The 13383-nt window shown below is 35.5% G+C and overlaps 1 protein-coding gene across 3 annotated transcripts in view; it reads right to left on the bottom strand.

Moving 5' to 3' along the window:
* LOC141490812 (ceruloplasmin-like) overlaps nucleotides 1-13383 on the bottom strand; it is a 62092-nt gene that overhangs the window by 44188 nt on the left and 4521 nt on the right. For all 3 annotated transcript variants that reach the window (XM_074191106.1, XM_074191107.1, XM_074191109.1), the window contains exons 2-5: nucleotides 5040-5290; nucleotides 3852-4064; nucleotides 2534-2707; nucleotides 1495-1749 (exon numbers count right to left, since the gene is read on the bottom strand). In XM_074191106.1, coding sequence (XP_074047207.1) covers nucleotides 1495-1749; nucleotides 2534-2707; nucleotides 3852-4064; nucleotides 5040-5290 — 893 coding nt within the window. The remainder of the gene's footprint in view (nucleotides 1-1494; nucleotides 1750-2533; nucleotides 2708-3851; nucleotides 4065-5039; nucleotides 5291-13383) is intronic.

Here is a 13383-nt window from a genome sequence, read left to right as displayed (position 1 = left end):
CTCCTTTAATCATTCTTGAGAATAAGATATTAAGTTCCACTGTTTTTATGCTTTAGGGGTCAGTTGAGTGCATTCAATGGAGGAATCAAGTACATAGATAAATAAATATAAGATCATTGGAGAAGGGAAGGAGATCTAATCACTTCAGGCAAGCAAGATAGGCTTTTCATCAGAAGCGGCAATGAAGTTAAAACACAAATATGTATGTATAATATGCACCTGACTGTTGCTGAGGGGTTGAGGGGGTGGGAAGGGAGGGTGGAAGGAAATTATGTAACTTAAAAATATGTGTATTCATGTGGATGAATAGTGAAAAACTTTCATAACATGTAATTTGAAAATTAAAATAAAATATCAATAAAAAAAAAGAAGTGGCAATGAATTGAACCAAAAAGGTAGATAGAACATTTAAAAGGCAGGAGTGAGGAGAGAAGCAACTGAAGGTGGATTGAGAAAAGACTCAGAAAGGAAAATTGAATGGTGAGACCTAGAAGTAGCTTAAGCTGTCATTTTTGCTGTGATACAGAACACATGAAGGGGGTTAATACTAAATAATTTGATACAGTAAGTTGGAACTAGATGTGAGTTCCTTGAGAGTACAAATCATCCGATTCACTGTATTCTCAGTTCTTGGCACATTTCAGTTCAATGATTTTCACTGAGTGACTCTTTGCTGTGGCATTTGGGGTTTTCTTGTCAAAGATCCTGGAGTGATTTGCCATTTCCTTTTCCAGTTTGTTTTATAGATAAGGAAACTGAGGCAAACAGGGTAGAAAGTAACTTGCCCAGAGTCATACCACTAGTTGGTGTCTGAGGTCAGATTTGAACTCAGGAAGATAAGTCTTGGGGCGGCTAGGTGGCACAGTGGATAAAGCAACAGCCCTGGAGTCAGGAGTACCTGGGTTCAAATCTAGTCTCAGACACTTAATAATTACCTAGCTGTGTGGCCTTGGGCAAGCCACTTAACCCTATTTGCCTTGCAAAAAAACCTTAAAAAAAAGGAAAAAAAAGGAAGATAAGTCTTCCTGACTCCAAGTACTCTACCCTCTATACCACCTAGTTTTCCCTTCTGGGCACAGAATAAGTGCTTAATAAATTCTTGCTAATTGATCTGTAAGTGCCAAGCTAAAGAGTTTGTGTTTTATTCTAGAGGCAATTAAGAGCCACTTGAAAGGTGACTTGTGCTTCAGAAAGATTAGTTTGTCAACTGTATGGAGGATGGATTGGAAGAGGCAAGATGGGGAGATGCTGGAACCCAGGAGTCTATTGAGGAGACTCCTACAGTTATTACTTTAATATCTTTAATATTATTAATACCAAAATAAAAGTAAATAACCATTTAAGACAATCTTAGATCTTAAAATTATCATCAAGAAATATCAGTGGATATCTTTAACATTTTGATTCTTTATTCTTTGGTGGGACAACACTGCTAAATTATGCCTTCATGTACCTGACAAAGAACATTTTCATATAGAGATCAAGAATTCCTACCTTTCATATGGTTGAAATTTTGACAGCTAAGCAGCCATTCTCCAGGGTTCTTTGCCACCATCAAAGCGTCAACCAGTGTGGCAGGGAAAAGATTTATGGTATCAATTCGATGATTCTGATTGGTCAATACTTGCCCATGGAAAAAAGCAGCATGAACATCAATTTCATTACCCATGCCAAAAAGGTACCACTTCACCTTGTCTTCTGCACACATAGCTAAATCTGGGAGGCTTCCAAAGGCATATCCATTTATTGCTGTGGGTTAAAGAGAAGAGAGTTTCAAAGTTACAGACATTGATTGTGTTAGATTAATTACTGAATCTGTGAACCTATAAACATATGAAGATGAAATCATACATCAATCCAATTTGATATATGGTGCTTGATTCCATATGTAAATTCACAGGGTAGGAATATCACAAAGCATACTCTTTCTTGGAAATTTAGGGAAATTTTAGTCAATGGTTAAAGAGCATTTCTTCCTTCCTTCCTTCCTTCCTTCCTTCCTTCCTTCCTTCCTTCCTTCCTTCCTTCCTTCCTTCCTTCCTTCCTTCCTTCCTTCCTTCTCTCCCCCTCCCTTCTTTCCCTCCCTCCTCCTTTCCTCCCCTCCTCCTTCCCTCTCTCCCCTCCCTCCTTCCTTCCTTCCTTCCTTCCTTCCTTCCTTCCTTCCTTCCTTCCTTCCTTCCTTCCTTCCTTCCTTCCTTCCTTCCTCTCTTTCCTCCTCTCTTTCTTTTGCCCTTCTGCCTGCCCTCATTCCTTTCTTTCTTTCCTTTATCACACTTTCTGGAATTATAATTTACATTTTCTTTGTAGTATCATTATTTGAATGTTTGGTTCTTTCTGGTCATGGGAAAAATTGAGAACATCTGGTTTTGTCTGTTATAGAGACTGGGGTTTCCAGTTTAACTAGATATCAATTTACACTTCAATGCATCTTATTCATGGGACAAGTTTAGTCATGATGCAGGTTTAATCCGAGGGAGACAATCCCGAAAGACAATTAGAACAAGGTAAAATCTAGAAAGTCATGTTATCTTACAGTACATCCGATTGCTCTCTTGGAAGTCTTCCTTTTCTTCATCAACTTCTCCAGAGCAGTAGGTCTGAATGTTCTCCTTTAAATACCAACTCATATTTTCATCCACCACAGAAAACATCAGAGCAAACTCTTTATCAATATTTTTTTCCTTTTCCTTTTCATTGTCCAATGTATCTGAAGCAAAGAGAGTGATTTCCTTACATTTTAGCTGATAATTAAACAGATTTTGGTACTTAGCACATGTTTAACTTCATACTTATGTAATAATTCATAGTTTTATTTATTTTAATAATTCTTTCCATTAATGAGTTTGATCTAAGTTTTTATCCATTTTGCAGATATGAAAATTGATGAAAGTTTAGTCATTCAATCTCCTAGAACTTCAGATGACATGCCACAACTTGGGGACTAGTGTTCTGGGTTTTGGCTTCTCATTTAAACATGTTACAGATTGATGACAAATTGGAAGATTAATCTTGGAGTCTTATTCATTTCTTCTTGTATATAAAAGCAACCACAGTCTATGACTTTCTAACTTTACGAAAGGTCATATTAATTAACTGGCCACTATACTGAGAATCACAACATCTGTGTTCTAAACTTTCTGTGCCATTAACATGCTTAGAGACTTTGGAAAAGTCATCTTCCCCCTCCATTGAGTTCTCTTTTCCTCAATTGTTAAATAAAGTAATTGTTTTTAATTTAGTTCAAAAATAAACATTTATTGAATCTGGTACTCATAAGGCACTGAGTGCTAGATACAAGGAATACTACTAGAATATTAGATCTGTGAAGGTCAATTGCTTCTATTTTGTATCTACGGTTCTAAGTAAAATTTCTCCCAGTATGCTCTCCTCCTGCCTCCTATATAGTAACAGCATTTTTTTACACACAAAAGAAGAAAAACATTAGCATAATGACCAATGTATCACTAGATTTCTATTTTTATACATGTTTCTAACTTCATGTAATTTTATGGTTCTCCATTTCCTAGAGTTGCAAAAAAATTTATTCCGATTTTATCAAGGATAGATACTATACAGATTGATCTCAGACTCATTCCAGAACTCCCTGATCTTCTTTTTTCTTGGTCTCCTTCCCTTGCCCCCTTTGTTTTTCTCTTTCTCTCAGCTGCTCAAACTCTGAAGAAGGGATGTATAGCATAAAAAGAAAAGAGAAAACAAACCCCACAGACTGCACATGGGTTTGATCACTTCTACCTGGCCCCATGACTAGTTGACAAAGTCTTTCCTTTGTATATTTTGTTTAAGACTGAGAAGTGGCATAGATAACAATAGTAAAATAACATTTAGTATACCTTTTTTGCAAATTATCAAAGGGCCAATGAGTCCAGATGCAATGTCTTTCGGGGCATCTATGTGTGAGTGGTAAATCCTGGACACACAGTTACTATCGCCCAAACCAGGGCCTTGTTTCTCATGGACAGATAATTCATATGTATATTGCCCTCCTGGTCGGATTTTGTCATCATCCATGAGCAGGCCTGTGGTGTTATCAGGATAAATAGCACCTAGAAAACATTATAAACATTGAAGTCATACAATGAAAGCGCTTGCAACAAAATGGCGGTGTAGCTTTCAATATCAAAATAATTCCAATTTCATTTTGACTTCCAACCTTGTAGCAGGAGGAGCTGCCACCCAAATAGAGTACCATCCCTCATCTCCATGATAGCTTTTGCACTATTGTGATGATTAAGAACATGAGCACTTGGTCCATAGATTTCAACTGTGTACCTTGCAAGTTTCCCTTTTTAAGGTTCCATTTAATGGAGGTAGAAGAGGGATGCTGGAAGAGTCAGGGTAGATCCTCTTACCCAATGAGTGCTCTTAATAGGAAAGTATTCTTTCCCTCTTATCTCTTCCTATTTCACTTGGTTACGTCCTCATCCACAGTTCTTTTTTCAACCCAACAGAACAAGCTGGGTAAAAGCAGGACATATAGACATTTTAGTTGTGGAGAAGACTACTTGAATCAATGTGATTATTCACTTTCATGAGAGATAGGTCAATTAGCATAATCACGTTATTTTTTTTTAACTGTAGAGGCTAAGAAGAGGACATGGAGAAGGAAGATGGATAATTCCATTAGAGTAAGGAATTCTTCTGAGTAAACCCACTGTATCAGTTCTGATCAGTCTTTGTACTTCATCTTATAGCCTTAGGGAATTACCTGAAGAGACTGTGTTGGAGATTGCATGGGGGTCTAGGTTGTCCTTATTCCAAAGATGACCCTCTATCCACTAATCTTGCAACCTTTTAAATATTATTTAATATTTAATTAATATTAATATTTAATATTAAATATTATAATATTATTTAAATATTATTACTACCCAGAGGATTTTGCTTTTAAATAAAATGAAGTTTTTACAGTAGAGTCACCATCTGAAAATCTTTTAAAGTCTTGGCAAATATGAATTCTACTTAAGATCCAGGAAAATTCTAGGAAAATATTCAAGAAAAATAGAGTGGGTCAATCTTACCTTCATGGTCCTTATAGTAGGTTATCCCATGTGTATGGAAAGTGTAGGCTCTGGAAGCAAAGTTTCTCACATGCACGATAACTTTGTCTCCAGTCTCTGCTCGAATAATAGGGCCTACATACCCCAACCAGGAGGGTTTTTCAATTATTCTTGTAAAGAGGTTATCAGTGTACTGAACATATATGGCTTTTTTATATGTGCTTCCGATTCTGTCTGGTCCTCTTTGAAGATAGATTTGTGATTCAGGTTCTCTGCAAAAGATAAATTAGTCATCAAGTAATTTATTAAGTGTTTACTATGGGCCAGACATTGTAGTAAGTGTTGGGGGATGTGTGTTTGTGTGTGTGTGTGTGTGTGTGTGTGTGTGTGTGTGTGTGTGTGTGAGAGAGAGAGAGAGAGAGAGAGAGAGAGAGAGAGAGAGACAGACAGACAGACAGACAGACAGACAGACAGACAGAGAGAGAGAGACAGAGAGACAGAGAGGAACAGAGACATAGAGAAAGACAGAGACAGAGAGGAAAAACATGGTTTCTTCCTTCAAGGAGCTCTCATTTTCAGTGGGAGTGATACCATGTAAACAGCTATACACTCAGAAGATCCATGAAATGTAAATGGAAGGTACTCTCAGAGGGCAGGGAAAGTTACCATTTCTCAGAATAACATTTGAATTTAAAAGGTCTCAATGACCACATAAGCAGGACAAACTTGTCTTCCTTTATCATAATGTAACAAATAAGTATTGGAAGGAAATCTTAGGCTCGTCACATCCACTCCCTCATTTTACACAGGAAGAAGTTAAGCTGGAGAGAAATTAAGGAATCTGAAAAGACTGAGTAAGCGAATTCCTGCACTTGTCTTCTTGTTGTTTTTGTGCTTCAATGACAGTTTCTATAAATAGAACAAAAAAGTCTTTTATTTTTGATCTAAACCAGTGATTTCAATGTGAAAATGCCTTCACCAATAAAGATGGGCACCTGCTCTGCAACTTTATAGTCTCAGAGTTGCCTGGGCATACAGAGGAGTTAAATGATTTGTCCACAGTCACACAACCAGTTTGTATCAAAGGCAAGACTTGAACCCAGTTCTTCCTGATTCTGAAGCTAACTCTCCATTTTGCCTCTTCTAAGAATTTCATAACCCTTATCTGAAAGATTTCCTCCTATCATGAGAGTCCTACTAGACTGAGCTTCTCTGGCTCTTATTCTCATCCATTTGTATATAGAGAACCTATGTCAAAGCCTGGTTCATAGGAAGTATATTAGTAAATTTGTACTGATTGAATGATCTCGGCGCAACCTGGAAATCACAGAATTTCTTTAGTAGTAGCACTCATGAATACCCAGCTCACAAGGCTTCAAACACAAAAGATATTTAATTTATAAATAATAAAGAACACAGAAATGACTTGTACTGAAGCCCATGTAGGGCAGAGAGCCTTTGACCTGAAGTATTGGTATAGTGTTACCAAGGCAACACAGATGAGATTCAAAACTCAATAAATCTAACAACTTTTTAGGGGTGATTTAATTAAATGTTTGATCAAATATGACCCATGAATGATGTTATAAATATCCAAATCACCCTAGGCAAAAAAAGGTCCCTTACTTCTGTGGCATAGAGAGACAGTTCATCTAAAAATGGAGCTATGATTTCACTAATGCAGGCATTACCTTCATTGGCATAGATTGAATTTCCTTCATGCCCTCTCATCCTATATGCTTAATACCAAGGACTTCCTAATAATTTTGTACAGAAAATGAACCTGACTTATTCAGGCCTCTCTCTTATTCTCTTAGTAACTTGGACACTTGACTTCCAAATCTAGGTTTTCCTTTTTTATTCCACAACAGTTTCTTCTCCTTTTCTGGTCATTCAATGTCCTTGTTGCTTCATTTTATTTTAATGAGAGCACCTAAAACAATTTTGGCCAACCTCTTTTGTCTTTTGATATCTTTGGTAGTGGAAATGTGAAATTTGTCTGTCCTTTTTAGGTTTTTTAGGGGTTTTTTTTATTTGCAAGGCAAACAGAGTTAAGTGGCTTGCCCAAGGTCACACAGCTAGGTAATTATTAAGTGTCTGAGGCGAGATTTGAACTCAGTACTCCTGACTCCAGGGCTGGTGCTCTATCCACTGTGCACCTAACTGTCTCCAATTTGTACATCTTTTAATTTTTCTAACAGCATAATAATTGATTCATCTTTGGCTAGAGATGAAACATTAGAAATTGTTTAAATTGAATTAATGTTTATAATCAGTTAAAGAATTGTACACTCAGGGGCAGCTAGGTGGTGCAGTGGATAGAGCACAGGCCCTGGAGTCAGGAGGACTTGTGTTCAAATCTGATCTCAGACACTTAATAATTACCTAGCTGTGTGGCCTCGGGCAAGCTACTTAACCCTATTTGCCTTGCAAAACCCTAAAAAACCCTAAAAAAAATAAAATAAAAGAAATGTACTCTCTCTTATTCCTTTTTTTTTTTTTTTTTTTTTTTTTTTTGCTATGCCTCCACAATCACTAGGAAAATGTATATGATGAAGGGCTATTTTGTAATTTTGTCTGTTTCATAGATAATCTCAAAGATTTAGTGGTGATCCAAAGACTATGCTAGTGGAATGCAAATTCAGGTGGGTTCTATTAAGTTGGAAAATCTTTGAAAAGAGCCCCCATGCAGTGTTGACTCACTATTTATGCTTCTTGAGGATCAGTATAGAAGATGCCAGAAAATGGAACACAAGAGTGATGAATATTTGAAACTATCTTCCTGGAGTTGTCTGACTTTTCTTCATTAAGCATATTGCTCCTCTACTCATGAATTTTCACTGTCTCCTTGCCTTAATTTTTCTGTTCCCTACCTCATACTCCTTGACTTGGCTTTCCAGACTTGCCTCATTATTGTAGAACTCTACCTTTCCAACCTTCTCTTGATACCTCTACAATATAGACACTGCATAGTCTACACTCTGAACAACCTGAGTTCCTCCCTGTTCCTTAAACACACACACTGCTTTCCTATCTTTTAGCCTTTGTTGAGATTGTTCTTCAAATTTGTATCACCTCTCCCATTCAAGTGCTGAATTCTTACCCATCGTTTAACCACCAGAAAAAAATGTTATCTTTTAAATAAAACTTCTCCTAATACATTCAATCAGTAATGACCTTTCTTCATTTAGACCACAAAGTACATTGTTTGAAACTCATTAATATCCATTTAATATATTATTGTGTATTATAGTTTTCTGCAAATTTATGCTTAAACCCTCTTAGATTATAAGTTCCCTGAGGTCAAAATAAAGCCATCTAAACTTTGGAATTACATCTAGCACTCTGTTTTGCAAACGTTATACCCTTTATAAGTGAAAATTAATCCATTGGAAGCTAATACAATAATTGCTTAAGTGTTCTGAAAATCATAACTAGGAAATATTAAATATCTCAATTTTACCATGACAATTATTATCATAAACACTGTTCAGTCTACTGAATGAGATCCCTCATCATTCAAGACTTTAGCTGTTTGCTTATTTAGTGACAGGGCAATCAAACTACAAAGAAATACTTTACAGAGCTAAACATTTTTTTTTACTAATAAAAATCTTCTGGAGGAACAAAAAAATCAAGATTATCAAGAAAATCAATAAAAAAATGGAAGGAGTAGGACCTAACAGAAACCAGATCTCAAGCTACAATAATAAAATTTTAATCAATGGAACAATTTGGTACCATTAGGAAATAGAGAAGTTGATCAGTGGATTAGGTTAGAAATTCAATATATATAGAAGAAAATGAGCTCAGTAGCCTATTATTTGATAAAAAAAAAAAACCAAGATCCCAGCTATTAGAGAAAGAACTCACTATTTGACAAAAACTGCCAAGAAAACTGGAGAGTAATCTGATAGAAACTAAGCATAGGCCAATATCTCATATTGCTTAGAAATATAAGCTCAAAGTGGTAGATGATTTAGGCAAAAAGAATGAGACTAAAAACAAATTAGAGAAATTTGGAAGAAATTACCTTTTAGATCTAAGAATAGAAGAATTCATGACCCTACAAGAGTTAGAGAGGTTCATGGGAAGTAAAATGGACAATTTTTATTGCATAAAAGTAAAGAGTTTTTGCACAATCAAAATCAATGTGGTTTTCAAAATGTGAAGAAAAGCAACAAACTTGGGGGGGTATTTGTAGCAAATTTCCACAATAAAGGTTTCATTTCTCAATTCTATAGAAAAGTGAACCAAAATTTTAAAAATAGGAGTGATTCCCCAATTGATAAATGGTATATACTACATGGACAATGAACTGGACCCAGAAATGACTAGGAGGTCAGTAGAGTATATGTGCCTTCAGCAATAATGACCACCTCCCCACCTCCCCACCTTCACCTAAACAAAGACCTGAGGTAGGGGCAATACTCTTTGGATGATTCTGCATATCAACAAGTCATGGAATGCTACATGTGCTAGAAACCTGGACTGTCACAATTTTCAGGGCCAGGCTAGTCCTCTTCCCCTTCCAGCTCCTATTTTAGTTAGCTACCATCATACTTTACAGACCAGGGAGCTTGAAATAGAAAAAAAATTTGAAGGAAGGTCATCAAAAGGCATTTCCTCAATTCCAAATGCCAGGAAGTAGCTTCTTTGGGTTCTTGATCTGAGGATTGTAAAGGGAGTGTCTTATCTTAATAGTCTTTTTATTTTTTATTATGCTTTTAATGTTTATTTATTAGTCATTTTAATTGGATTTTATTGTTGACATATGTCTGTTGCATTAAAAAAAATCCCAGTCTTGAACCAAAATTCAGCTGAAATTAAGCCAAATTTAGGTTTAATGCTAGAATTAAATGAGTTCCCAAAGAATTAGAGTCATGTGTCTCACAATGCTGTGGCTCTTGAAGAATGGGTGTATGGAGGGTGTGAGTTGTAGGCTGTAACATCGCAAACCAAAAGCTGTGTAAGAAGTGGAATGGAAAGGATATAATGAAAGAAATGAGAGGTTGGGGAAAAAAGATGAGTTGGTCATGTGATGAAAGTGAGGATAAATGATAGACAATTCATGTGCTCAGTATCCCCATAACAGAATGAGAAATACCAGTAGAGGAGTGACTCCACCCTTCCTAGTTCATTGTTTGAATCCTTTATGGAAGCTTTTCAAGATAAAATGGTCAAGAGTATGAAATGGAGGACTCAGAAATATTGCTATTTGAGTTGTTGTAAGGAATATTCAGGTAGAATTTATTTTACAATTGAAATCTTGGAATTTGTACAATACTCTTTTCTATTTCATGAGTCATCATGGGCAAAAGAATTAATTACCTGGAGTTCAATATTCAGGTCAAATTAATTGCTTGATATTATCAAAATTTTTCCTTGAGTCACCGAGATCTCCCTAGAACTTGTACTCTCTGTCTCTGGGGACAGAGGGCTCCATGCCAAAATAAGTCATTGAAGTAGGAGTTTTGTGTAGTAGTAAGATTATAGCTTTTCTCTTTTTAAATGTGAATTATCTTTTAATTGTGAAGGGAATACAAACAAATGTGAATATTTCAATATGAAAAGAAAAAAGAAAAAAGAATTGTGTATGACACTGGGAAATTATCTCAATACATCTTTATTAAGGCTTATTATTTGTTGTTCTATCCAATAGATTTTTTTAAAGTTTTACTCTGATCTGTAATCAGACTCTTTTATCTTTCTATAATATTGTGAAACCAAATTTGGTCTGAACAAAAATTTGTAGCATGCAATGTTCTACAGGAGGTATATTTACTCATACTCTATGACAAGATCAAAGGGTCACAGTTTTGGGACAAAAGACCTGTTACAGGGGGACAGCTAGGTGGTACAGCGGATAGAGCACTGGCCCTGGAATCAGGAGGACCTGAGTTCAAATGTGACCTCAGACAACAATTACCTAGCCTTGTGGCCTTGAGCAAGCCACTTAACACCATTGCCTTGGAAAAAAAATGGCCAGTTACAGGAAGAGTGCAGGAAGTGTTGTTAACCGGCAATCAAACCAGAAGAATCGATTATAGTTATTCAGTCAACCAAATAAATAGCATTCCACTATAATTCTTTCAGTTAGCAGCTGAACACATTGGATAAGGTTACCACAAATCTAAAGCTCCAGTTTGAATTTCCTGGAAGTGAATTCTCATAAGGAGTGAAATAAAAATACAGAACATTGCTACCGTTTTTCAAGTTGTTACTTAGACAAAGGAATAATACCATTCATAGGTGGGTCTTTCAGGCAGAATCCACTTTTGATTATTTCACATTTGGTCTTCTAAGTTTAGCATATTCTAGTAAAAGGGATTTTCTACATATACACCTATATTTAAACATTAAATATAATGTATTTGTGTATCTATAGTTCCGTTATATATCATATTATATGATATTGTATTGCATTTTATATGACATGATATAAAATATGCCATGTCCTCTCATCTATTATATATTATATCATATCACATTGAAGCATATCATATCATGTCATATCATATCATATCAATCATATCTCCTGGACTAATGATTTCATGTGCTATAAATGTAGTCTATATTTTATATGTATTTGTATATCTATACTTACATCTATATCTATAGTTGCTCCTTTATCTAGTTCTGTTTCTATCTATTAATCCTACCTCAATCGTAGTAATTTTTCCAACTATTCTTCTAAGTTGATTTTTCTACTCTGTGGTGGCCTAGAATTATGAAGACTGCATTGTTTGAGAAACAGAATTGTTTTAGGAAATATAATTTTGATATACGGGAATGATTGTAGCTATAACTGTATGGGTAAAATGAGGTCAGTGATGACACTCAAAGCTTCTTTTAATAGTCCAACATATAACATGCATATAAGTGGTATATTATTACAGGAAACTATATAATGCTATTTTATGTATAATGTACAAGCTTATATATCATTATGTTGGAAGTTAGAAGTTAGAAAATATTAGTTCAAATCCCTTCTCTCCAATTTACAGCAGCCATTTTGGCCAAATCATCCCAATTCTCTGGACCTCTGTTTCATTACCTAATAAATGAAGAGTTTGGATTATTTGATTTCTGAGGTCCCTTCCCACTTTTAATGCTACTGAATGAAGTAACCAAGTCAAGAAGTCAACAAACATTTATTAAGTGACTACTATGTTCAGAGGAATGGGCTAAGCTCTGGGGATAGGAAGAAAGACCAAGTAAATGAGGAAAAAGCATGTTAAGATTAACAAGTCTCTGAATGAGTTGTGGCTCTGCCTTGGGTTCAGAAACTCTGGAACAGTGATGACTCTGAAAGTTTCTTTTAACAACCAGAAATATAACATGAATATAAGTGGGATATTATTATAGTGAAACTATACTTTTATATATAATGCTATTTTATGTATTACATATAAGTTTTATGTAACATTATTGTCATAAAAGATTTCCTCTTTCTTGTGCCTGTTAGAGCATTCTCAACTGGATTGGAACATCAAGGCCAGGGAAGAGTTTCTCCTACTTTTGTTGCCTCTTACTAAAGAGGCTAGGTTAGGTCCATATTTCCTTTGTTCTATTTTTAGGGATAGTATGTTGGCCTAGGGAATTCCTGGCATAGGGAAACTCCCTTGCTCAATGCCAATCAGCAAATCTCCTACAATTTAGCCTTTAAAAGTTGCCTGTGGCACTGGTTAAGTGCTTTCCTTTGGATCAAAAGTGGGACATGTTCAAAGAGTTCTCCCTAACTTTAAGCCAGGTCTCTTTCCACTCCTAATGGTAATATCATCATGATGATAAAAATTATAAAAATCATTTACAAGGTGCTTTAAATAGATTATTTCATTTGATTCTAATGACTGAGGACGTGGTGTATGACTGGTGACCGAGATGAGTGTGATAAAAGGTTCCTTCCTAATTCTAAGTCAATGAGACTGAGATCTTATGATCTGTGATCTCTTTGTAGATTGTAATGTGCCTGGGATTGTCACACAATGTCAATAATTATAGATTATAGAAATTTTTAAAACTTAGCTAGCATTGATCGTTTGGTTGAACCTATTGATTTACTGTTGTGTAAGTGACTGATATCAAGAGTTATGTTATTGAATTATATGCAACTTTTAAGTTGTTTTCAGGGAAACAATCCTCACACAACCTACTCAATGTGGATTTCTGATCCTATGGCTCATATCTGAACACTATGGATATCCCTAATCGAGGTTAATTATTATCTGCAAATGGAAAAAAAATTAGTATGGAGAACTTGTGGTAAACAAGAAAAATGCCTTAATAAATCAAACCACTATTGTATTGGTCCCATATTTAATATTTACTCTTCGCACAGAATGAAAAACTTAGAAATTCTGAG

This window comes from Macrotis lagotis, chromosome 6 (genome assembly GCF_037893015.1).
Source record: "Macrotis lagotis isolate mMagLag1 chromosome 6, bilby.v1.9.chrom.fasta, whole genome shotgun sequence".
In the NCBI taxonomy this organism is placed as follows: Eukaryota; Metazoa; Chordata; class Mammalia; order Peramelemorphia; family Peramelidae; genus Macrotis; species Macrotis lagotis.
Note: the sequence above shows the minus strand (reverse complement) of the source record. Positions and strands in the feature narration are given on the sequence as shown.